The sequence below is a fragment of the Schistocerca nitens genome, chromosome 2 (genome assembly GCF_023898315.1).
Source record: "Schistocerca nitens isolate TAMUIC-IGC-003100 chromosome 2, iqSchNite1.1, whole genome shotgun sequence".
Classification (NCBI taxonomy): Eukaryota; Metazoa; Arthropoda; class Insecta; order Orthoptera; family Acrididae; genus Schistocerca; species Schistocerca nitens.
In genome coordinates, this window is record NC_064615.1 from 395,993,081 (window position 1) to 396,018,895 (window position 25,815).

Below are 25,815 nucleotides of genomic sequence, written 5' to 3' on the forward strand. Positions count from 1 at the left end.
TTTAAAAGGGCAGAGTATTTATCACAAACCAACTTAAGTAACATCTACATCTACGTCTGCATGGATACTCTGCAAATCACGCTTAAGTGCCTGGCAAAGGGTTCGTCGAACCACCTTCACAATAATTTTCTATTATTCCACTGTCGAACAGTGCGGAAAATAACGAACACCTACACTCATGCTCATAAATGAAGGATAATGCTGATACATGGTGAAACAACGCACTAGTGGGCGGTTTGTGGGTTTAAATCACCTCGGGGTATGACCTGCGGTCGTCGCACGGTGGCACTGTCAGCAGCCCACATACGCAGAGGTTGTTGGTGCAAGTCAGAGTACGGTGCAGTGAGTTAGTGAGCAGACGTCTTTAGACGTGATAATGGTGACTGTGTGTTGAAAATGGCTGGAAGAACACATATTTATGAAGTTATGAGGGGTAGAATACTAGAGCGACTGGAGGCTGGTCAAACACAGCAGATGTGCCTCAAAGTGTGATCTCTAGATTATGGCAACGATTCCAGCAGACAGGAAATGTGTCTAGGCGCTACAGTACGGGACGTCCACAGTGTAGAATACCACAAGAAGACCGATATCTCACCATCAGTGCCCACAGACGGCCATGGAGTACTGCAGGTAGCCTTGCACGGGACCTCACCGCACCCACTGGAACATTTATCTCCAGACACACAGTCTACAGACGACTGAACAGACATGGTTTTCTCGCCCAGAGACCTGCAAGGTGCATTCCACTAACCGTGGTCACAGGAGAGCCCGTAAAGCCTGGTGTCAAGAACACAGTACATGGTCATTGGAACAGTGGTTCTAGGTTATTTTCACGGACGAGTCCAGGTATAGTCTGAACAGTGATTCTCGCCGGGTTTCCACCTGGCGTGAACCAGGAACCAGATACCAACCCCTTAATGTCCTTGAAAGGGACCTGTATAGAGGTCGTGGTTTTATGGCGTGGGGTAGGATTATGATTTGTGCACGTACACCCCTGCATGTCTTTGGCAGAGGAACTGTAACATGTCAGGTGTATCGGGACGTCATTTTGCACCAGTATGTGTCCGCCTTTTCAGGAGTGCAGTGGGTCCCACCTTCCTCCAGATGGATGATAACACATGGCCCCACCCAGCTGCCATCGTGGAGGAGTACCTTGAAACAGAAGATATCAGGCGAATGGAATGGCCTGCCTGTTCTCCAGACCTAAACCCCATCGAGCACGTCTGGGATGCTCTCGGTCGACGTATCGCTGCACGTCTTTAATCCCCTACAACTCTTCAGGAGCTCCGACAGGCACTGGTGCAAGAATGGGATGCTATACCCCAGCAGCTGCTCGACCACCTGATCCAGAGTATGCCAAACCGTTGGGCGGCCTGTGTACGTGTGCATGGTGCTCATATCCCATATTGATGTCGCGGACATGCGCAGGAAGCAGTGGCGTTTTGTAGCACATGTGTTTCGTGACTGTTTTCCCAACTTATCACCAATACCGTTGACTTAAAGATCTGTGTCGTGTGTGTTCCCTATGTGCCTATTATATTAGCGCCATTTTTGTGTAGTGCCACGTTGTGTGGCACCACATTCTGAAATTATCCATAATTTATGAGCATGTGTGCATATTCTTCCGTGCTAGCTCTGATTTTCCTTATTTTATTATGATGATCGTTTTTCACTATATAGGTCAGCGCCTGCAAAATATAAACAACAATAACATATAAACATATAAAATATATTAACAAAAACAAAAAAATTAAAGCGACAAAGCATAAAGATTTTTCGTGTTAGGACTGAGTATGCATCATTAAAGCAGGTAAAGCAGAATTTAAATGTTAAAACAACTAGAATTAGTGCCATGTACGCATGTAAGAGGGCATATTGACGAGTAATGTCACAACTGGTGGCGGTGTTGCTCTTCTTCCGGCAGCAGGATGTTTGCTTTGCGTTTCTGGCTATTTGCATGGCGGCATCGACGCGGATCGGACAGGTCGGCGCAGCGCCCCACTGCGGGACTGGCGATTTTTCCGCTGGGCGGCGACTCGGGATGCAGGTAGGTTGTGACGTAGTGAACAGTTAGTTCCCACGAACAGTGGGAGTAAATTTCACAAATATCCTGTTGGGCGCAAATTTCACTGGGCGCAGTTTTCACATATCCGCTCTCGGACCGCAGTTTGACACCGTCTTTTTAACGACAGAGCTTCTGGTCCATCTTTAACGACCTCGACGTCAGTGAAACTTTGCTTCCTTATTTCTGGCATGTGTCACGCATTTTAATGAGTAAATAAGAAGTATAATATGTCATCTGTCATCGTGGTAGTGCCTCGCGTCGTGAAATGATGAAAATAAACGTATCGAAAACGTAACCTTTGGGTTTTTGCAGCTATTTGGTTTGCCATTTCGGGTGAAATTTCTGTTGCTACTTTAAACTAGAACATCACATACAGTACTCGTTACCGTGTACTTACTTCAATTCTCCCTATTGAAACGAGCGCCTCGGCTACTTCAGCTATGCCTCTAACGAAAATCATGGTCATTGTCTGTGCCAAAACGTTGAAGTAAGTCAGTACGACGAACACCTGAAACCGATTAGATACATATGTACCAATTAGATAAATATGTAAAATAGAACTCGTTCTTTGCAGTTAGGAATCTGTAATTTACAGTCCGTACTACAGCTAGATAACGATTTGGGCAGATTAATGAAAGAAAAATACGGGAACAATGGGCAACAAGGGATATTTGATAGAAGTTTTAAATATTATAATATTAAATTATATTTAATGCAAATAATTTTGATTTACCTTGTCTGCTGTAAGGTCATTTCCTATTAGAACAAATGTAATCAGCGAGCAGCACAGTGCGAGTCTTGTGGTGCATAGACCGAATGACATATAAATTCCACGAATGTAGGATGCCTTAATGATAACTTTCAGTTCAAGCCTGAAAAGACAACACCCTTCTTCAGTTTACATCGTTATGTCAAGCTAGTGTACTCGATGAACGTGAGAGATTTCAAACATTTATGTTACATTATTCAGGACAATTTTTATTGGAGTTTTGACAGTCGTGAGAAGCATGACTGGCAGCTTACTCACACTAAGATAAAGAGCGTAAGCGGTTACTTACTTTCTGGCCAGCTCAATTAGCTTAGCGAAAGGTTTCTCCCAGGCGTACATCTTTATCACTTGCATCCCGGAAATGATCTCATCCGTAAGACGGACTCTCTTGTCCGTTTTTAGCGCCGTCTGACTGCGGTATTTCGATTGCAGCGTGCCCAGATAAGCTGGAAGATAATTTTAACGTGACACTTTAAATGCATGATATATTAACTTTAAAATACTGTTAACGTGATATTTCAGCGACGTATTTCTAGTTCAGATAAACTTTGACACTGTTACTAGAATCATTCATGCACAAAATTCACAGGAAGATATTTAGATGCACACAAAAGATTCCATACTGTCCCCTCCTTTCCGTTCTTGCAACGTTTTGCTGTTCATTACATAAAGTATTAAAAAGAGTCAAAGTAGTCTCCTACTCGTGGTCAGAGTATAGGGGACCAGACGTAGGAATCCCGCATCACCGTTCCACGCGTTGTAATGTTGTTATGGATGAAGGGCAGGGAGACAGTAAGATCCGGTGGCTGGCACACTTCTCTTCAGTACAACCAAGGGGGCCGCCCAGCTTAAGGTCCCCATACGACCGACGGATCACCTTCAACAAGGTCGCATGCCCCCATTTCATAAGACACTGCGGAGATGTTTGGAATTTAATACGGGATATTGACGCAAAAATCGATCAGGAACTTCACGTCACCAACTTTCCTGCCCTTGCCGGCCAAATAGTGGCAGTGGAAATTTTCCTACCACCAGGATTCGAAGCGGCCTCCCTCCAAGTCAAGTGTCACTGCACAAGCGTGCATTAGCGACGTCGGCTGCAACAGCGTATACAGAAGATTTAATGTTGCAGTAAATCACGCATGAGGTTTATGTATGAAATGATGCCGCACTATAAATAGCTTACAAAATTATGTGAAGTGTGTGAGGAATAAACGGGAAATAATGGCATTTCGTGCAGAAGTGAAGTTAATATCGGTCATCAACATGAAAATATTTTACTTGATGTACTACGGATCTGCGGGATGGTAGTTCAGCAAACTCCGTTGATGACGATTACGAAGAGGTAAAATGTGATACTCAGAGTGTGCAGTGAAGAAACATTACTTTTTACGTCCAAGATAGCAAAATGATAAACCGAGTAACTGAATCAAGCAGGACGTAACGAAGAAGTATCAGATAGTTCAAAGGCGGAAGCTAAACAAAGAAAAGTGCGAGGCCATCCACATGGGTATTAAAAGAAACCCGATAAATTTTGGGTATACGATAAATCGCACAAATCTAAGGGCTGTCAATTCAACCAAATACCTAGGAATTACAATTACGAGCAACTTAAATTGGGAAGACCACATAGATAATATTGTGGGAAAGCGAAACGAAGACTGCGCTTTGTTGCAGTACACTTAGAAGATGCGACAAACCCACTAAAGAGACAGCCTACATTACATTTTTTCGTCCTCTGCTGGAATACTGCTGCGCGGTGTGGGATCCTTACCAGGTAGGATTGACGGAGGACATCGAAAAAGTGCAAAGAAGGCCAGCTCGTTTCTTGTTATCGCGCAATAGGGGTGAGAGTGTCACTGATATGATAGGCGAGTTGGGGTGGCAGTCACTGAAACAAAGGCGGTTTTCATTGCGGTGATATCTATTTACGAAATTTCAATCACCAACTTTCTCTTCCGAATGCGAAAATATTTTGTTGGCACCCACCTACGTAGGGAGAAATGATCATCATAATAAAATAAGAGAAATCAGAGCTCGAACGGAAAGATTTAGGTGTTCGTTTTTCCTACGCGCCATTCGAGAGCGGAATGGTAGAGAAGTAGTGTGAAAATGGTTCGATTAATCCTCTGCCAGGCACTTAAGTGTGAGCTGATGAGTAACCATGTAGATATAGACGCAAATGAAATGAAATCAAATGGTTTAAAGAATTCATGAATATAAACTGAACACCCGTCTAACTTAAAATAAAAACCATTTATGTTGTAAGAAATCTGTACTGAGTAGTAATGGTCAGTTATTATTGTACCCTTTGCAGTGTAATCGATCAGAAGAAAACATTTTGCACCCCATGAAATACAGTTCGTAAATTTTCTAACAGCTGAAATCGACTTCCTCTGCTTCAGTGGTGTTCCGTTCCTCACATGAATTGTGGATTTATGGCTTATTTACAGTAGTAAACTGCTGCACAAAATCGGTTGGAATCTCATTAAAACTGCCCAAACGTTATTAAGATTTCGTTTCTGTCCTTACTGTAGGTCAGCAGACAACAGTTGCTACCTACAGGAGGTGGACAAAATATGCAAACACCCAAAAAAAAAAAAAAAAAAAAAAAACACATACATTAAAATGCCGTGTAAGAAAACCGTTGGCAGTCAAAACAGTATCCATACATCTAGAAATGGATAAATACAAATCCTGTTTGGTTTTCGAAGGAAGAAAAACTGGAGACAAACAATGAATATTTTGTATGTCTCGACCGTAGTTGGCTGGCACTGTAGAAATAAGCAATTAGTGAGTTATGTAGTGCAGTTATTCAAACGGCGTCTCTGGTGTGTTATGTCGAATCATTATATCAGCTATATTTCGACTGAAAAGAGCCTGCATGGGTTTTGTAGAGAGGAACAATAGATACATACCATGGAAAGTTGTACTAAGAAATCATTCGCTCGATCCCTGCAGCATGGAATGGAGAAAGTATCGACAAAGAGTAGATCCTGTTACTACAACTACTCGAAACGCCCGTCGCGGAACAGTCAAACAAACGGCATCAGCATCAACGTATGTGCGCCCGCCCGGCTAGCCGCGCGGACTGACGCGCTGCTTCCCGAGCGGGAAGTCGTGCCGGTCCCAGGCACGAATACGCCCGGTGGATTAGTGTCGAGGATCGGTGTGTCGCCAGCCTGTGGGCGGTTTTTAAGGTGCCTTTCCATCTACCTCGGCAAATAGGCGCTGGTTCCCCTTATTCTGCCTCAGTTACATTATGTTGGCGATTGCTGCGCAAACACTGTCTCCACATACGCGTACATCATAATTACTCTACCACGCAAACATTTGGGGTTACACTCGTCTCGTATGAGACGTTCCCGAGGGGAGGGACGAGGGTCCACTGGGGGCCGAACCGTATAATAACCCTCAGTGTGGGGCGACGGTGGACTGGGTGGACTGCTATGGACTGTTGTGGGGTTGTAAACCACTGAGGACTACAGTGGGACGAAGCCCCTCCGTCATTTCTAGGTCCTCAGTTTAATACACAATAGTCGGCCGGAGTGGCAGAGCGGTTCTAGGCGCTACAGTCTGGAACCGCGCGATAGCTGCGGCCGCAGGATCGAATCCTGCCTCGGGCATGGATGTGTGTGATGTCCTTGGGTTAGTTAGGTTTGAGTAGTTATAAGTTCTAGGGGACTGATGACCTCAGCAGTTAAGTCCCATAGTGCCCAGAGCCATTTGACCTATTTAATACACAATACACAATGTATGTGAACTTCCTCACGTTGAATTTGAGCCGAGGTTATACATTTAACTAACATTCTGTACAAGTAGGTGAAAATATAGATTATATATTCTCTGGACGTAGATATGGTACTTCGTCTATAGTAATGTGGCAGCTGAAAACGAGTAAAGACAGTAGTAATATGAAAATACACTGACGAGCCAAAACATCAGGATCATCTGCCTACAAAGTTTTTTCACGAAGGATTCTTTGCATAAAAAGTTCTCGGATTACTTTCAGCGTCAAATTTGGATAAAAATTCCAAGCTTTCGAAGATTGGCCCCTGATAATGATAATGGAGATAAAAGTAACAGTCGTGAACTGACGAAAGCGCAACATTTTGTTTGAACGAAAGAGAATACTTGCTCACGCATTGACCTACTGGGACTCTTGTCATCAGGGAAGCAGTTGAAATTAGACTTTGTGAAAACAACTTCAATAGAGACATCGGTTATGTACTTACCTATCAGCAGAAAATTTGGAAATTTGTGGTAAGGTTGGTTAAAATTGGCTCTGAGCACTATGGGACTTAATTTCTGAGGTCATCAGTCCTCTAGAACTTAGAACTACTTAAACCTAACTAACCTAAGGACATCAAACACATCCATGCCCGAGGCAGGATTCGAACCTGCGACCGTAGCGGTCGCGCGATTCCAGACTGTAGCGCCTAGAACCGCTCGGCCACCTCGGCCGGCTGTGGTAAGGGCTATGGGACCAAACTGCTGAGGACATCGGTCCCTAGGCTTACGCACAACTTAATCTCTCCTAAACTAACTTACGCTAACAACACACACACACACCGATGCCCGAGGGGGGACGCGAACCTCCGACGGGTGGAGCCGCGCGAACCGTGAAAAGACGCCTCAGACCGCACGGTTAGAACGGCAATGAGCGGAAGCGCGCACTTTATAAAGAAACAGAACAGAGGGAGACTGCTTGCACTTTTACTGCCTGATGATAGGGATGGCTCTGCAAGCAACGCTGGATAAATGCAAACAAAATTCATAGACGTAGAAGGCACCACCTCGGTAAGCACCATTTCCGTGTTGGCACCATGACGTAATACAGCCAATCAGTTGCTGTCGTGTGGGTATAAAAATGGGAGCCTTGCCCGTTCAAGACAGTCAGTTTTAGCCCCTGACGATGGTGATGGAGGTAATCATTGGAAGCTTGGAATTTTATCCGACTTTGACGCGGCATGTAAACCGAGAACTTTTTATGCATTAAAAGCACCTGCTTAAAAGCGTGTTGATCCACCATCGGAAGGCAGCACAGCATAGCAGCGATTCTGACTGGCTCGGGTTTGAGAAATCTACGTTAGGTTTCCGGAGGGATGTGGAGCAAGATGTCTACTTACAAGTCACGCAATTCCCGTAAATTAGTGGCCAATAGTACGCGGGAGTGGGGCTGCCGCTCGATAACGTCCCAGATGTGGTCCACCGAATTCAGATCAAGGAGCAATTGGTTGCCAAGACGGCAACCTGAGATCACTTTCATGCTCCTCATACCACTGTAGCTTTGCAACATTGATAGTTATTCTGCCTGTTAGATGCCATAGCCGCCGGGGAAGACATTAGAGATGAAGAGATGCAGGTGGTCCGAATAATGTTCGCATGCTTCACAGCTGTCACGGTGCCCTCCATTACTACCATACGTCCTATTGAAAGCCAGGGGTGAATATCCTCCTTACGATAATACCGTCCGCACCAGCCAGTGTCTGTGGCGCGGTACAGAGCACGAGCAGTCTTCGCCTGGACGACGACGTATCCTGAAATGAACATCTGCTTAGTGTAACAAGAAACGTGATTCGTCCGACCAGGCGAAACATTGCCATTGCTCCACGGTCGTATCTTAATGATCCCGCACCTACTGATATCGTAATTGATGATTTCGTTGGGTCAACATGGCATAGCAACTGTGGTGGAGCCAAAGGCCAACAATGTGCGCTGGCCGGTGTGGTCTGGAATACCTGAGTCTGCACCAGAATTGTACTCTGTCGTCAGACCTGCCACAGATTGCCGCCTATCCTGCTTTATAGAGCAGGCAAGCTTCCGATCTCTACGTCTCCTGATGAGGCGTGGGCGTCCAAAACTTCATTGGCTACCACTTTTCATAGACGTTCACTACTGTAGTACGTGAACAGCCGACGAGCTTCACACTTTCCGAGATCCTCATTCCCAGGCGTCTGGTCCTTTGTCGAAATCGCTTATGCCAGTGGATTACCCATTTGTGTCCTGCATCGTGGCTAGAATAACTTCCCACTCGTCTCTGCTCCACTAGCATAGTTTCCTTACCCAGTCACGAGCATGTAACGCCACCAGACAGGATTCAGTTTCAGGATGGGCAGCGGTCGTAATGTTGTGGCTCATCAGTGTGGACTGCATAGCCTCCAGATGCAGATACTGTACTTCATCTATTACTACGGCCATTGACAGTATGTTAAACCTACATAATAATAAGAAAATATAGCAATAGACGTATGGCGGCTTCACCTTGTGTAGGCACGATGACGAGCACCAGGCCAATTCCCACGAAGGCCGAGGGCCCAATAGTGGCGTAGAGGAAGTAGGCGCAGACGCAGCCGCAGATTGGCGCGCACCACATGATGAGCATGAGGACAGACACTATGTCGAACCTACTCACGTCGTTGGACAGCAGATTCACCACCTGCCCAGCTGCCGTCTCCCCCAGCGCTGTGCGGGTCAGCCGCAACGACTGAAATGTATTGAGCGTTTTCTTCAGTTATTGATTATGCAATGAAGCCTCTTAGCTTATTGATAATAATGGTGGATTTAAAAAAGAATTGTTATTGCAGTCACTAATAAAGCATTGCAGTTAATGAGCAGAACAACAGCCATACACACTAGGAAAAAAAAAGAAAAAAAAAGAAAAAAAATACGCTAGAAGGAGTTATGCGAATTTGCCATCAACTGGTATTCATACAGAAAAATTCAATTATCTGGGCACATTCGACCTGGAATCCCAGTGACTAGATTAGAATTGCCTTCAGAGATGAGTTCCGCTTCGAACTGAGTCTGATGACCGTCACTGCGCGATAGCGATGGAAATGTTACCGATGATGGTGCTACTAAAGCGGAGTTACTAAATACAGTTTTCCGTAATTCCTTCACGAAAGAAGATGTAATAAATATTCCAGAATTCGAAACCAGAACAGCTGCTAGCATGAGTGACATAGAAGTAGATATCTTAGGTGTTGCGAAACAGCTGAAATCACTTAAGAAAGGCAAGTCTTCCGGTCCAGACGGTATACCAATCAGGTTTCTTTCAGAGTATGCAGACACAATAGCGCCTTTCTTAGCAATCATATACAACCGTTCACTTGACGAAAGATCTGTTCCTAAAGACTGGAAAGTAGCACAGGTCACACCAATATTCAAGAAAGGAAATAGGAGTAACCCATTGAATTAGAGACCCAAGTCACTGGCCTCAATTTGCAGTAGGATTTTGGAGCATATAGTGTACTCGAACATTATGAATCACCTTGAAGAAAATGACTTATTGATACGTAACCAACACGGATTCAGAAAATATCGTTCTTGTGCGTATATTCCCATGTAGTAATGAGCGCTGTCGACAAGGGCTCTCAAATCGATTCCATATTCCTAGATTTCCAAAAGGCTTTTTATACCGTTCCTCACAAGCAACTATTAATTAAACTGCGTGCATATGGAGTATCGCCTCAGATCAAAAATGGTTCAAATGGCTCTGAGCACTATGCGACTTAACTTCTGAGGTCATCAGTCGCCTAGAACTTAGAACTAATTAAACCTAACTAACCTAAGGACATCACACACATCCATGCCCGAGGCAGGATTCCAACCTGCGACCGTGGCGGTCGCTCGGCTCCAGACTGTAGCGCCTAGAACCGCACGGCCACTCCGGCCGGCTATCGTCTCAGTTGTGTGACTGGATTCTCGACCTCGTGGTCGATGGCTACACAGATAATGAGGACAGAGGGTGTTTGTTTCGAATTCAGATGAGGCTTACGTGCCTAGATTGTAAGCTGAGATTATTTGGTGTGATTTATTTTGAACGGGCAAGCACAAATATATGGCGAGTACTTTGAAAATCCCTTGTCTGCAGTGGACCTCGTAGTCGCTGGCTGTACAGGTAATGTGGACAGAGCGTGCTTGATCCGTATCCAGATGAGGCTTGCGTATTCAGATTAGAAGTTGAGATCATTTAGGTGTTGAGTGTAGAACTGAACTGAGTTTACTAGCGTGTGAAATCATTTGTACGGACAAGCACATACGCATGGTGAGTACAATGAATTCTCAGTGTTTGCGGCGGACTTCGTGGCTGCTGGTGGACAGACAATTATTGTGGAGGGACCGTGCTTGATCCGAACTGAGTCGATGTAGACGAGTGCAATTTTAATTCGTATTAACTAGTTCACGAATTTTTATTTTAGAGGGGAAATATGTTACTAAACTGCTTATTTGATTTTATTTACGCTAGAACAGAGAATGTGCATGTGAAAGAAATTGCCATGTTAGGGGCGGTGGCAAAGTAGTGATATTTTCATGGTTTGAGAAATGGCCCGATGAAACTGCCAAACTGGGGATAGCGGGCTATATTACGAGTAGCCACGTTCCTGTTCTGCTGTTCCTTTCTTCTTCAAACTCTCTGGGATGTAGAAGACCTCAGCGCTGTGGTATTTTGAGTATTTACGAATGTTTAATTAAGGGCACATCCTGTCGCGTTAGAGATAATTTTACGTATGGAGAAAGTGAATAAACCTATTATTTCCCGCCGACAATGGGATTTGGCAAAATAATTGTCAATAATTTACAACATAAGTAAGAGACCAGTAGTTTTGGTAGACGAAAAATGACTTATCTGTTTCCCACCAAGTAAATAAATGTTGGAAGTGTTCAAAGAATATGGAGGGATGCCATTCTGATTTGTAAACCATACCTTGCACCCACTCCCCCTATTTTGTACCACCATGACCAACATTCACACCATGAGCGTGGAATAAGAACGTCGTGGGCAATTTAATAATGCAGTGAGTGGCTCCTTTTGCGTAACTTTCACTGGTGTAAATTCACTTACATGTTACCTGCTGTGAGACTTAGCTTTTGAACATCAATATCATGTGCTAACGAATTCTCTTTGGGCCGGTATTTGTCCGATCTACATTTATTTCAAATTCCGTAGAGGGTACGCAAAAGTGAGCAAACCTCAGTACTCTGTGTGGTCCCTGGAACGTAGTACTTGTCCACATCACCTATGTAAGGCATGCCTTAGATGCGCGAAGAGAAGGGGATCGTTGTTGAGGGTAGTAGTAAAACTTGGTCTAGTTATAATACAGTCCCAGCATTTCAACAACCCCCTCTGAAAAAATACGCAGTTGGTGTGACACAGTTTTTACGCAGTTTATTTTCAGTTCTTCATCAACAATCCGGCAGGCACCATATAGCGTAGGGCAGGGGGTGCTTCGAATGCCACTGTCACTTCCCTGCTTTTCTCTTACAGTCGCGAATGGTGCAGTGAAAGAACGATCGTAGTTGGATATGTGAGCTCGAACCTTTCTCTAATTTTATCACGCTTTTTTCACGAGATGAAAGTAGGAGAAAGCAATATATTGGGTGTCTCTTGTTGGAAGGTACACTCACGGAATTTTAATAGCAAAGCGCGCCGTGATGCTTAACGCCTCTCCTCTAGAGTCTGCCCATGAATTTGGATGAGAATCTCCGTGATGTTTTCGTGGTTACTAAACGACCTGTGACGAAATGTGCTGTACTTCTTCGAATATTCTCTGTTTGCTCTAACAATACTGGCTCGTATGGGCCCCAGACTGACGAGCAATATTCAACTATTGGTCGAACCACGGTATTGTAAGTACCTCATTCGCGAGTGAACTATCCTACCTGAGAATTCTCTCAATGGGGTCCGCAGCTCGTGGTCGTGCGGTAGCGTTCTCGCTTCCCGCGCCCGGGTTCCCGGGTTCGATTCCCGGCGGCGTCAGGGATTTTCTCTGCCTCGTGATGACTGGGTGTTGTGTGATGTCCTTAGGTTAGTTACGTTTAAGTAGTTCTAAGTTCTAGGGGACTGATGACCATAGATGTTAAGTCCCATAGTGCTCAGAGCCATTTGAACCATTTGAACCAAATTCTCTCAATGGGTCTCAATCTAGCACTTGCGTTTCTTGCAGATACACTACTGGCCATTAAAATTGCTACACCAAGAAGAAATGCAGATGATAAACGGGTATTCGTTGGACAAATATATTATACTAGAACTGACATACGATTACAAAAATGGTTCAAATGGCTCTGAGCACTATGGGACTCAACTTCTGAGGTCATTAGTCCCCTAGAACTTAGAACTAGTTAAACCTAACTAACCTAAGGACATCACAAACATCCATGCCCGAGGCAGGATTCGAACCTGCGACCGTAGCGGTCTTGCGGTTCCAGACTGCAGCGCCTTTAACCGCACGGCCACTTCGGCCGGCCTACGATTACATTTTCACGCAATTTGGGTGCATAGGTCCTGAGAAATCAGTACCCAGAACAACCACCTCTGGCCGTAATAACGGCCTTGATACGCCTGGGCATTGAGTCAAACAGAGCTTGGATGGCGTGTACAGGTACAGCTGCCCATGCAGCTTCAACACGATACCACAGTTCATCAAGAGTAGTGACTGGCGTAAGGTGACTAGCTAGTTGCTCGGCCACCATTGACCAGACATTTTCAATTGGTGAGAGGTCTGGAGAATGTGCTGGCCAGGGCAGCAGTCGAACATTTTCTATATCCAGAAAGGCCCGTGCAGGACCTGCAACATGCGGTCGTGCATTATCCTGCTGAAATGTAGGGTTTCGCAGAGGTCGAATGAAGGGTAGAGCCACGGTCGTAACACGTCTAAAATGTAACGTCCACTGTTCAAAGTGCCGTCATTGCGAACAAGAGATGACCGAGACGTGTAACCGATGGCACCCCATACCATCAAGCCAGGTGAAACGAGAGTATGGCGATGGCGAATACACGCTTGCAATGTGCGTTCACCGCGATGTCGCCAAACACGGATGCGACCATCATGATTCTCTAAACAGAACCTGGATTCATCCGAAAAAATGACGTTTTGCCATTCGTGCACCCAGGTTCGTCGTTGAGTACACCATCGCAGGCGCTCTTGTCTGTGAAGCACCGTCAAGGGTAACCGCAGCCATGGTCTCAGAACTGATAGTCAATGCCGCTGCAAACGTCGTCGAACTGTTCTTGCAGATGTTGGTTGTCTTGCAAACGTCTCCATCTATTGACTAAGGGATCGAGACGTGGCTGCACGATCCGTTACAGCCATGCGGATAAGAAACCTCTCATCTCGACGGCTAGTGATACGAGGCCATTGGGTTCCAGCACGGCGTTCCGTATTACCCTCCTGAACCCACCGATTCCATATTCTGCTAACAGCCATTGGATCTCGACCAAAGCGAGGATGAATGTCGCGATACGATAAACCGCAGTCGCCATAGGCTACAATCGGACCTTTATCAAAGTCGGAAACGTGAAAACGTGATGGTACGCATTTCTCCTTCTTACACGAGGCATCACAACAACGTTTCACCAGGCAACGCCGGTCAACTGCTGTTTGTGTGTGAGAAATCGCTTGGAAACTTTCCTCATGTCAGCATATTGTAGGTGGCGCCAAACTTGTGTGAAGCTAATCATTTGCATATCACAGCATCTTCTTCCTGTCGGTTAAATTTCGCGTCTGTAGCACGTCATCTTCGTGGTGTAGCAATTTTAATGGCCAGTAGTGTAGTTTTGGTCCTTCTATCTTAAATCACTCGATACAAATACTCCCAGATATCAAATGGATGTGAGTGCTTCCATTGCATATACGTAAATCATATAATAAAGGGTCTTTGCGCTTGTTTGTGCGCAATACATTATATAGGAAAGCAGAGTTTCGAAGTTCAGAAGGTCGTAATATGCGAGCATAAGACCGCTTCTAAAATTCTTCAACATGTTGACGTCAGCGCTGTAAACCTGTGTATCCCCGGACATGAGTGGACTGGTGTGGCATAGGCACGTGTGGGACTCACCTTGCGGTAGACGAGGGAGCAGCAGGCTACGCGCATGCGCATTCCAGTCGAGAGGACGCCCAGCATGAAGTGGTTGACGGTGAGGGTGCTGAGCGCCGTGATGATGACGATGGCGGCGGCGTACAGCATCGCCTCCTCGCGCGACATGGTGCGCGGCGTCGAGAAGTACTGCAGCAGGTAGCCCAGCAGCAGCGGCTGCACCATCCTGCCGGAGAAGCAGATCCGCGCTTCAGCAGGCACTCACTGGTATGTGGACTGACAAGTATTAACTTTACTGCTGCAACTATGCTGTCGTTCTGTTGATTGAATGAAGTGGGACATCTGCTACCAGTAGTCGACTTTGTCGAGAGATGTAAGAAACGTGCGACTAATGGAGTAAACAACATGGCGACTTAACGTGACGATTTTTTTTGAAACAGTCTAATATACAGATGCATCTGTCACCACAAACAAGTGTTTTTTTTTCAATGAAATGAATACCCTTAGATGCATACAGGCGTTGATATAAGTCATCGGGGACAGTTGAAAGTGTGTGCCCCAACTGGGACTCGAACCCGGGATCTCCTGCTTATAGGGCAGACGCTCTATCCAGCTGAGCCACCGAATACACAGAGAGTAGTGCGATTGCAGGGACTTGCCTCTGGCACGCCTCCCGTGAGACCCACATTCGCAACTCATTGTACTCATTACTCGCGGCTTTACTGCCGATTCGCGTACGAGATCGGGCACTGTTTGTGCATCCGCGCAGAAGAAGATGGTCAAATGGGCTACAGATCAGTCTTTCACCACAACCAGGCTTTTCAGTTTCACATTCGTTGGCTTTGCCAGTTGACAACAATACTTTGAATATGCACACCGAGTATGACGTCACAATAGCCATTGACATTACGTCACTGGTCAAAGTTCGTATCAAATATTTTTCTTCACTCCTACTAATTTTTCAGATGTTCATTGTTTTTGTGTAATAAAAGTGCGTTCTGATGTAACGCAACTTTGTGTTACGATACAAAATTGCTTGAAGTAATCGCTCTCTTTCCATATTTATCTTTTTACTTTATCAGTTTTCTTCGTGTGTTTCAACATTTCGTATTTGATTTCCTTTTTAGAAATTATCACCAATATTACAAACATTTATTGGAGTCGGAACCTCCGCTTATTCCCAGTGAGATAATGTATTTTTTGTGTGATAGTATCCATGAACTAATGCTGGTACGAGAGCACTGCTGAACTTACTTTTGAATGCATTTGTGCGCACTTGCATTGTGAAGCAACTGACTTATCACAGTCGTTGTCAAGACTGAAATACAAAGTACCTCGATACAGGTTTGTAGTAGATGAATTAAATCCACTCTTTTGGATCCCCATGTCATGCAATTCAATCAGTATACACTGTCTGCTAAAATAAGTCAAGCACCCACAAGACAAGACAAGTCCTCCCTCGGGCATGGGTGTGTCTGTTGTCCTTATCGTAACTTAGTTTAAATTAGATTAAGTAGTGTGAAAGCATAGGGACCGATGATATCAGCAGGTTGATCCCATAGGAACTTGCCACAAATATGAAAAAAAAGTGTCACATCGTACATGTACTCATCGTCGTCGGACATTTAAAGAAATGGAATTGCAATTATCTGTGGGAGGTAGGACAGCCAACAGAGTGCATTAGTGTTGTTCGAGTTTAGTGTTGTTGCCAGGTCTAGTAGGGTATTTAAGAGGCGTGAACAGAGACTGATGTTGATTGATCACTGCGAGAGACACGGAAATACCGGGTGCGAGACAGCATTCTCAGCACATAATAGAGTTTGAAAGGGTACTCACTTTCGGTCTCCATTTGGTTGGGTGGTGAACCTTGTAACACCCAGGTTTGTGGGCCATTCGGATGTAACAGTGGCCTGATGCTCGACTGCTTGGGAACGTCAGAGTGGGTATACTCATTGTCAAGGTTCCGGTCGACCACTTCTGACCACCACACGGAAGGATCAGAGTATTGTGCACCAAGCACAGTGTAACCCCTGCCATCCAAGAACAAGAAATGAGTTCCCTACAACATTCTGTGTCACCCCAACCATTGGTTGGAGACTAGTAGCCGCCCATCTGGGAAAGTACAGTCTCATGCATAGGCTGTTGTTAACACCATGACCCACTTGTCTGGTTTTGGAATGGTATCATGATCCAGAAGCATGGACTGTTGAACATTGAACATTGTGTTCAGCGATGACTCATGATTCCGCACTATCCCGGACGACTGTCATCAGCGAGTATGACAATAACGTGGGGAGATGTCCAGTTCTTCCAGTGATTTGACGAATCACAGTCGTGTCACTCATGGCATCAAGATGTGGGGTACCATGCTTCAGCACATGTCGAACTTTAAAATCCTCTGACATCTATACACATCAAAGACAAAATGAAACCTTTTGACTGCAGAAATGCAGCACCATCAAACGAAGACTTGTATACATGGCAGAGGATTTGGAAGTCTGACATATGATGAAGCCAAATATTTTGCAGTATCAACTGAAAATGGCAAAAATAGCAACAGGGAAATAAATAATTTCTTAAGTCAACGGTGAATATGATGTCCTTTAAAAACTTTTACATGACCAAGAACCACTACTATGAGAAGTTAATCTTCAGGTATAACTCCATGTCATGGCTCGTAGTGACTGAGTGGACTGTGATGGCGTAGCCAGCAAGATCCACATATTTTTCCTGCACAAAACATGTGTGGGATGAGTTCGGACGTCTACTCCGCCTCAGTGGCAGTATCCAGGATATCAAAGACCCGTTACAACAGTTGTGGCCCAGCTTACCTCAGGAGAGGATACAGCGGCTTTATGACACTCTTCCCAATCGAATCAGTGCCAGGCCAGAGGGGGAGCAGCTTCGTTCTGACAAATGGACTAATACTGCCAATTTCTTTGCAAATTTGTCTCGATTTTTTAATCACCGAAATAACGGCAGATACCCTCTCAACCTGTGCAGTTTCATTTCGTTTTCTTCTCTGCTTCTGGGTGCTTCACTTCTTTTTATAACGCAGTTTACATTTGATCCTAAGACGTTCTGTAGTAAACTAAAACTAGTCACCGTACTGCAAAAAGGTGCGACAGATGACTGTGATAAAAGATATTTTAAGTGTAATAGCAGTTTTCTTTCAGACACGTGTCCGAGTACTCTGTTCCTACAAATTTCGATGTCGATGAAACGTTAACTTCGCAACTTCCTATTTTTCGCCCTTTTTATTCGTGTTCGCCTACTGTCCGCTATGTCAACGATCTACCACTTCAGAAACTGAAAGGACGTAGGACTGTGTTTGGGTCGTCAGTTGTCTGCATGTTGCTTGGGTCGTAACTGCCATCTTTCAGTGTGACATGGAAAGAGTGTATTTTGCAATAACACCCTCTCTATGAAAAATATCGGAGTAAGCTATTCACTTATGTGATTGTCTTTCAGAGTGTAAAGTGATGTTAAGCAGATATGATTTCAGGTTTTGGTCCAGTTTGATTTTGTTGTCTATTACATTAGTTACACCAGTGGCTAAAAGGTTCACTCATTTTCGTATCACAATAAGGCTGAGTGATGGATAATGTAACTAATTTCGTGGTATAGTGTTATATTTATGAATCTAACTTTGAGAGCTTCAGTAACGGTGTATGACCTCCGTGAGCGTTAATCCCTGCCTGACCTCTACGTGACATGCTCCGTTTAAGTCTACGAACGCCGCCCTTTGGTATTCGCTCCCGCTCTTCAACGAAAGCCTTGAGAGGTGTTGGAGAGTCTTTGATGAAGCAGGATGATCATGGATACATCTATCAAGCTCATTCCACGTATGCTGGATAGGGTTAAGATTGGGAATGACGGCTGGCATTCTATTACTTCAACGTTCAGGCGTCGCAAGATATCCCTGGTGATGCCCTTCGCAATGGCCCTGGCATTTCCGTACGTGAGAAGGAATTCAGGACATCGTATACAGCAGCCACCACATGGTCCAACAGGACCTGTTCGATGTACTGCCCGGAGGTAATGCGACAATGAGCAACAGCGAGATTAGTATGGCTATCAATACTTACGCCTCCCTGCACCATCACACTACCTAGGCCGAATCTGTCGATTTCCTGGGCAACGTTGGGCAGGTAGCGCTCCCCACAGCGTCTCCACACACAAATACGGCCATCAGCTTGCATCAGACGAAATATGGACTCGTATGTGAATAACACGTTTCGCCAGGGAGGAAGTTGACAGTTAGCCGGACCGCTACGGTCGCAGGTTCGAATCCTCCCTCGGGCATGGTTGTGTGTGATGTCTTTAGGTTAGTTAGGTTTAAGTAGTTCTAAGTTCTAGGGGACTGATGACCTCAGATGTTAAGTCCCATAGTGCTCAGAGCCATTTGAACCATTTTTGAAGTTGCCAGTTGACATGGGAACAGCAGAACTGAAGGCGTGCTGCGAGATGATGTCGTGCCAAGCGGGGAACTCGAACAGGACGTCTGGGTCGTAAAGTCCTTTCTCGTGACCTGTTCCTTACAATCTAGTCGCACACAGCGGCTCCAGTGGCCCTTCTGAGATCATCTTGTAGTGCTCTGGCAGTAACCGTACGATGCCGCAATGCATAGATGGCCAGATACTGCTCTTAACGTGTGGTTGTAATGCGTCGGCGACCTTGTCCAACTTGCCTCCTGTGCTGGCCTGTCTCCCTGCAGCGTATCCACAACCTACGGATGGCAGATGGGGAGATATTGATATTTGCGCCAACACGACGGAAAGTCCATCTCCTACTTGGATAAAACGGACTGCCCTTAATCGTGCAATGCATTACGACGTCGCATTGCATTTGCATGGTGGAACACCACGTCCACAAATGACAACTGCCGTCTGTATAACTCACTAGAGAACACTAGGACACCGGTGCTTCCTTTATTCTGAGTGGTCACTTGGTACTGTAATGCATAATACAGCCGATAGATGGCGGATGACTTTAGTTGTTGCATATACATTGAAAGAGAAGGCCTCTGACTACGCAATAAAACCACAGGTACCATATGTATCAAAAATGATTTAACATACCTGCCTTTCGCCTAATTCTTTTGAGCAGTGTACATAGGAATATAATTGTATCTGAAAAATGATAGAAACGCACGATACGTTATAACAACGAACGAGGAAGAAGTATTACATGTAAATTGAGGGGGATCACTTCTGTCAGCTGCAGCGGGACACATGTATACACTGAAGCGCCAACGAAACTGGTACAGGAATGCGTATTTAAATACAGAAATAAGTAAACAGGCAGAATACGCCGCGGTGGTCGGCAACGCCTGTATAAAACAAGTGTCTAGTGTAGTTGTTAGATCGGTTACTGCAGCTACAATGACAGGTAAATGAGTTTGAACGTGGTGTTACAGTCGGCACACGAGCGATGAAATGCAGCTCTCCGAGGTAGCGATGAAATGGGGAGTTTCCCGTATGACCATTTCACGAGTGTACCGTGAATATAAGAAATCCGGTAAAACATCAAATCTTCGACATCGCTGCGGCCGGAGAAAGATCCTGCAAAAACGGGACCAACGACAACTGAAGAGAATCGTTCAACATGACGGAAGTGCAACGCAAATTGCTGTAGATTTCAGTGCGGGTCATCAACAAGTGTCACCGAGCGAACCATTCAACGAAACATCATCGATATGGGCCTTCGGAGCCGAAGGTCCACTTGAGTATCGTTGATGACTGCATGACCCAAAGCTTTACGCCTCGCCTGGGCCCGTCAACACCGACATTGGACTGCTGATGACTGGAAACATGTTGCCTGGTCGGACGAGTCTCTTTCAAATTCTATCGAGGGGATGGACGTGTACGGGTATGAAGACAACGTCATTAATCCACGGACCCTGCATATCAGCAGGGTACTGATCAAGCTGGTGGAGACTCTGTAATGGTGTGGGACGTGTGCAGTTGTGATATGGGACCCCTGATACGTCTAGATACCACTCTGACAGGTGGCACGTATGTAAGTATCCTGTCTGATCACCTGCAGTCATTCATGTCCATTGTGCATTCCGACGGACTTGAGCAATTCCAGCAGGACAATGCGGTCATCCACACGTCCAGAATTGCTACTTAGTGGCTCCAGGAACACTCTCCTGGGTTTACACACTTCCGCTGAACACCAAACTCGCCAGACATGAACACTGTTGAGCGTATCTGGGATGCCTTACAATGTGCTGCTCAGAAGAGATATCCATCCCGTCGTTCTCTTACGGATTTATGGACAGCACTACTGGATTCATGGTGTCAGTTCCCTCCAGCACTACTTCAGACATTAGTCGAGTCCATGTAGGTCGTGTTACCGAACTTCTGCGTGCTCGCGTGGGTGAGGGGGGGGGGGGCGGGGGCGGGGGGCTACACGACATTAGGCAGGTGTACCCGTTTCTCTGGCTCCTCAGTGTATATATACTCGTATAATGGAAGAAGTACGTCCGTCCTGGGTGAGGGGGGGGGCGGGGGCGGGGGGCTACACGACATTAGGCAGGTGTACCCGTTTCTCTGGCTCCTCAGTGTATATATACTCGTATAATGGAAGAAGTACGTCCGTCCAAACATGACCGTTAGGGCTGCTGGATGTGTTGTTCATTTATTGATAACCAAATGTAGAAAGTGTCAGGTATATGTACCGCACTTGTCTGTAACTTAAGCTTAGTGGTAGGTGAATAGATAGTAACATCCAGTATACGCATCCTTAACATACCTCAAGACTACATCGTAGAGAAATACAAGACATCCCAATCTGATGCAATCCAAGCCGAAGGTCCTTGCCATTGCATTTATGAGGCTAGGTTTCTTTCTCTTGAGTTGTTTTTCCCATTGTCTGTAACAGAAAAGACAGATATTATAATCAGATCAGACACACAACTTACTTCTAATCTGCAAACCATATCGTGTGGGAGCTTTTAGTTTCACTGTTTATAGTTTGGACGTAGATGAATTTTTCATATGGAGATAGACATTCATGCAGCAGATTGCTTTCTAGTGACAAGTGCAAGAATAAACATCAGAAGAGTAGATCGAACGGTCTATTGTCATCAAGAATAAAAGTATTCTATAAATAACGTTAATGGCTGGACAACTGATGTTATATTGCTTTCGTTGTGGTCTTCAGTCCAAATACTGGTTTTTGCAGCTCTGCACGTCATTCTGTTCCGTGCAAGCCTCTTCATTTGTGAATAACTACTACAATCAACAATCATTTCAACCTGCTTACTGAATTTGTCTGTTGGTCTCCCTCTACAATTTTTACCCTTCCTCCCGCTGTACTGTACTGAAATGATGATCCCTTGATGTTCCAGAATGAGTCCTATCAATCAATCCCTTCTTTTAGTCAAGTTACGCTATAAAATTTCTTTACTCCCTAATTCTATTCAGTACTTCCTCATTAGTTACGCGATCTACCCACGTAGTGTTCAGCATTCTTCTGTAGTATCACATTCCGCTTCCACACGAGGCTACTCTCCAGACAAATATCTTCAGGAAAGACTTACATTCAATGTTAAAATTCTTCGGAAACACATTTATTTCCATTGTCAGTCTATATTTTATATTCTCTTTAATTCGGCCATCATCAGTTATATCACTGCTCAAATAGTACAAGTCATTTACTACTTTCAGTGTCTTATTTTATAATCTGATTCAGTCAGCATCCCATATTTAATTCGACCACATTCCATTATCCTTGTTTTGCTCTTGTTGATATTCATCTTACATCCTCCTTTCAAGAGATAGTCCACGTTCAGGTGCTCTTGCAAGTCGGTTACTGTGTCTGAAAGAATTGCAATCTCTTCGACAAACCTCAAAGTTTCTATTTCTTGGCCAGTAACTTTAATTCCTTATCAAAAGTTCTCTTTGCTCTTCTTTTCTGCTTGCTGAATGAGCAGGTTGGTTAACGTCAGGGATAGGCTACAACCCTGTCTTACGTCTTTCTCAACCACTGTTTCCCTTCCATGCCTTTCAATTCTCATAGCTGCTGACAGGTTTCAGTGCAAGTTGTATCTAACCTTTTGTTCCCTGTATATTACCTCTGCTACAAAAATAATATCAAAAAGTGTATTCCAGTAAACATTTTCAAAAGCGTTCTCTGAGGTTACAAGTGCTGCGAACGTCGGTCTGCGTTATCTTAACGTATCTTCTAAAATGTGTCGTAAGGTCAGTATTTCCTTACTTGCCCCTAAATTTCTCCGGAAGCCAAACTAATCTTCCCCAGGGTCGGCTTCTACATGCTTTACTATTCTCCTGCAAATAAATAGCGTCAATATATTGCAACAATGACATTAAACTGAGAATTCGCTAATATTCACACCTGTGAGCATCTGCTTTTTTTTAAATTGGATTTATTACTTTCTTCTTGAAATCTGAAAGTACTTCAGCTCTCTCATACACCTTGCACACCAGGGTGAACAGTTTTGTCATGGCTGTTTCTGCCTAGGGCATCTGTATTTCTTACGGAACGTCGTCTACTCCAGGGGCCTTGTTTCCTATCTGCTTGGCAGCCTGTTGCTGCACCTTTGGAATGCAATATAGCAGCGATTCTGCGTGGCATGGATATAAAAAGTTCTTGGTACCGAGCGAGGTGGCGCAGTGGTTAGACACTGGACTCGCATTCGGGAGGACGACGGTTCAATCCCGCGTCCGGCCATCCTGATTTAGGTTTTCCGTGATTTCCCTAAATCGCTCCAGGCAAATGCCGGGATGGTTCCTTTCAAAGGGCACGGCCGACTTCCTTCCCCGTCCTTTCCAATCCGATGAGACCGATGACCTCGCTGTCTGGTCTCCTTCCCCGAAACAACCAACAACCAGCAACCAGCAACCAGCAACCAGTTCTTGGTAGGTATGTGGCACCAGAAATCTACACATAGGTCACGCAACTACTGTAAGTTACAGGCCGGTGGTTTGTGGGCTCGAAACTGTCATTTGTACTGAGGTGATTTTTCTGGAAAGATTTCTAGTGTCATTATGGTCGCTCGACGGGAATTAACAGACTCTGGAGGCAGAATAGTACTGGAGCTAGATGCATTGGTCGTTCAATTTCGGAAATCGTTAGGGAATTCAGTATTCCTACATCCAGAGTGTCAATGGTGTGCTGAGAATACAAAGTTTCGGGAATTACCTGGAGAACATTGTGGACCATTCGAGAGAATGATCTGGCCACACAGATTGCCCGGCGTGAATTCCATCGAACTTTTGTGGGACATAATCGAGGGGTCAGTTCGTGCACAAATACTACGCCAGCAACAATTTCGCTGTGACGCACAGCTATAATGGGAGTGGATGGATCAGTTGAGTCCATGCCACGCCGAGCCGCTGCAGTATGCCGGGAAAAAGTAGGTCTGATACGATAGTAAGAGGTATCAAATTACTGTCGTCACCTCAGTGTATTTGGGAATACAGGATGATTTTTTCCACCGTGTACAAACTCTAGGAATTGAGCGATGAGAGGATAAGGAAGAAAAAATGTAATGAACTTATTATGCCCGGAAACGCATCGTTTTCTTACCAGACACCATTTATTCAATCATACATTGTTACAGAGACTGCGGTTTAATAGTCGCTGTACCATACAGCCATAGTCATACTATGTGTTGAAAATGGTTTCCACGTACCTCAACACTTGGCGTGTATGAACCGTAATACATTATGTGATCAAAAGTATCCGGGCACCCACAAAAAATACGTTTTTCATATTAGAGGCATTGTGCTGCTACCTACTGTCAGGTACTCCATATCAGCAACCTCAGTAGTCATTAAACGTCATGAGAGAGCAGAATGGGGCGCTCCGCGGAACACACGGACTTCGAACGTCGTCAGGCGATTGGGTGTCACTTGTGTCATACGTCTGTACGCGAGATTCCCACACTCCTAAACGTCCCTAGGTCCACTATTTCCGATGTGATAGTGAAGTGGAAACGTGAATAGACATGTACAACAAAAAGTTGTACAGGCCGACCTCGTCTGTTGACTGACAGAGACCGCCGACATTTGAAGAGGGTTGTAATGTGTAATAGGCAGACATCTATCCAGACCATCACACAGGAACTCCAAACTGCATCAGGATCCACTGCAAGTACTATGAAAGTTAGGCGGGAGGTGAGAAAACTTGGATTCCATGGTCGAGCGGCTGCTCATAAGCCCCACATCACGCCAGTAAATGCCAAACGATGCCTCGCTCGGTTTAAGGAGCGTAAACATTGAACGATTGAACAGTGGAAAACGTTGTGTGGAGTGACAAATCATGGCACGCAATGTGGTGAACTGATGGCACAGTGTGGGTATGGCGAATGCCTGGTGAACGTCATCTGCCAATGTGTGTAGTGCCGGTTGTGTTATGGTGTGGTCGTGTTTTTCCTTGCACCCCCTGTTGTTTTGCGTGGCGCTTTCACAGGCCTACATTGATGTTTTAAGCACCTTCTTGCTTGCCACTGTTGAAGAGCAATTCGGGGATGGCGATTGCGTCTTTCAACACGACCGAGCACCTGTTCATAATGCACGGTCTGTGGCGGAGTGGATACACGACAATACCATCCCTGTAATGGACTGGCCTGCACAGAGTCCTGACCTGAATCCTGTAGAATACCTTTGGGATGTTTTGGAACGCCAGCTTCGTGCCAGGCCTCACCGACCGACATCGATACCTTTCCTGAGTGCACCACTCCGTGAAGAATCGGCTGCCATTCCCCAAGAAACCTTCCAGCACCTGATTGACTGTGTGCCTGCGAGAGTGGAAGCTGTCATCAAGGCTAAGGGTGGGCCAACACCGTATCGGATTCCAGCATTACCGATGGAGGGCGCCACGAACTTGTAAGGCATTTTCAGTCATGTGTCCGGATACTTTTGATCACATAGTGTATGTTCTGTCTCACACGTTCACATCGGCCAGGCTGCATCCGAACAGTGTCAAAGGCAGCATGAATACGCCGCTCCAGTGTCTCCACATCCGGAATAGGCTCTTCATACACGACACTTTTGAGATGTCCCCATAACTAGAAATCGCACGGATTGAGATCCGGTGGACGAACAACTTGACCCCTCGTCCGATCCGTCGACCAGGGAATACACGATTGAGTTGCGTCTGGATGTTAACGGCGAAGTGGGCTGGA

General features: G+C 45.3%; 1 protein-coding gene across 3 annotated transcripts in view; it reads right to left on the reverse strand.

The window, feature by feature from the left end:
• LOC126236240 (ATP-binding cassette sub-family C member 4-like) overlaps positions 1 to 25,815 on the reverse strand; it is a 352,061-nt gene that overhangs the window by 233,683 nt on the left and 92,563 nt on the right. For all 3 annotated transcript variants that reach the window (XM_049945384.1, XM_049945382.1, XM_049945383.1), the window contains 6 exons: positions 21,417 to 21,536; positions 14,679 to 14,883; positions 9,099 to 9,321; positions 3,124 to 3,280; positions 2,799 to 2,937; positions 2,463 to 2,573 (listed from right to left, as the gene is read on the reverse strand). In XM_049945384.1, the coding sequence (XP_049801341.1) occupies positions 2,463 to 2,573; positions 2,799 to 2,937; positions 3,124 to 3,280; positions 9,099 to 9,321; positions 14,679 to 14,883; positions 21,417 to 21,536 (955 nt within the window). The remainder of the gene's footprint in view (positions 1 to 2,462; positions 2,574 to 2,798; positions 2,938 to 3,123; positions 3,281 to 9,098; positions 9,322 to 14,678; positions 14,884 to 21,416; positions 21,537 to 25,815) is intronic.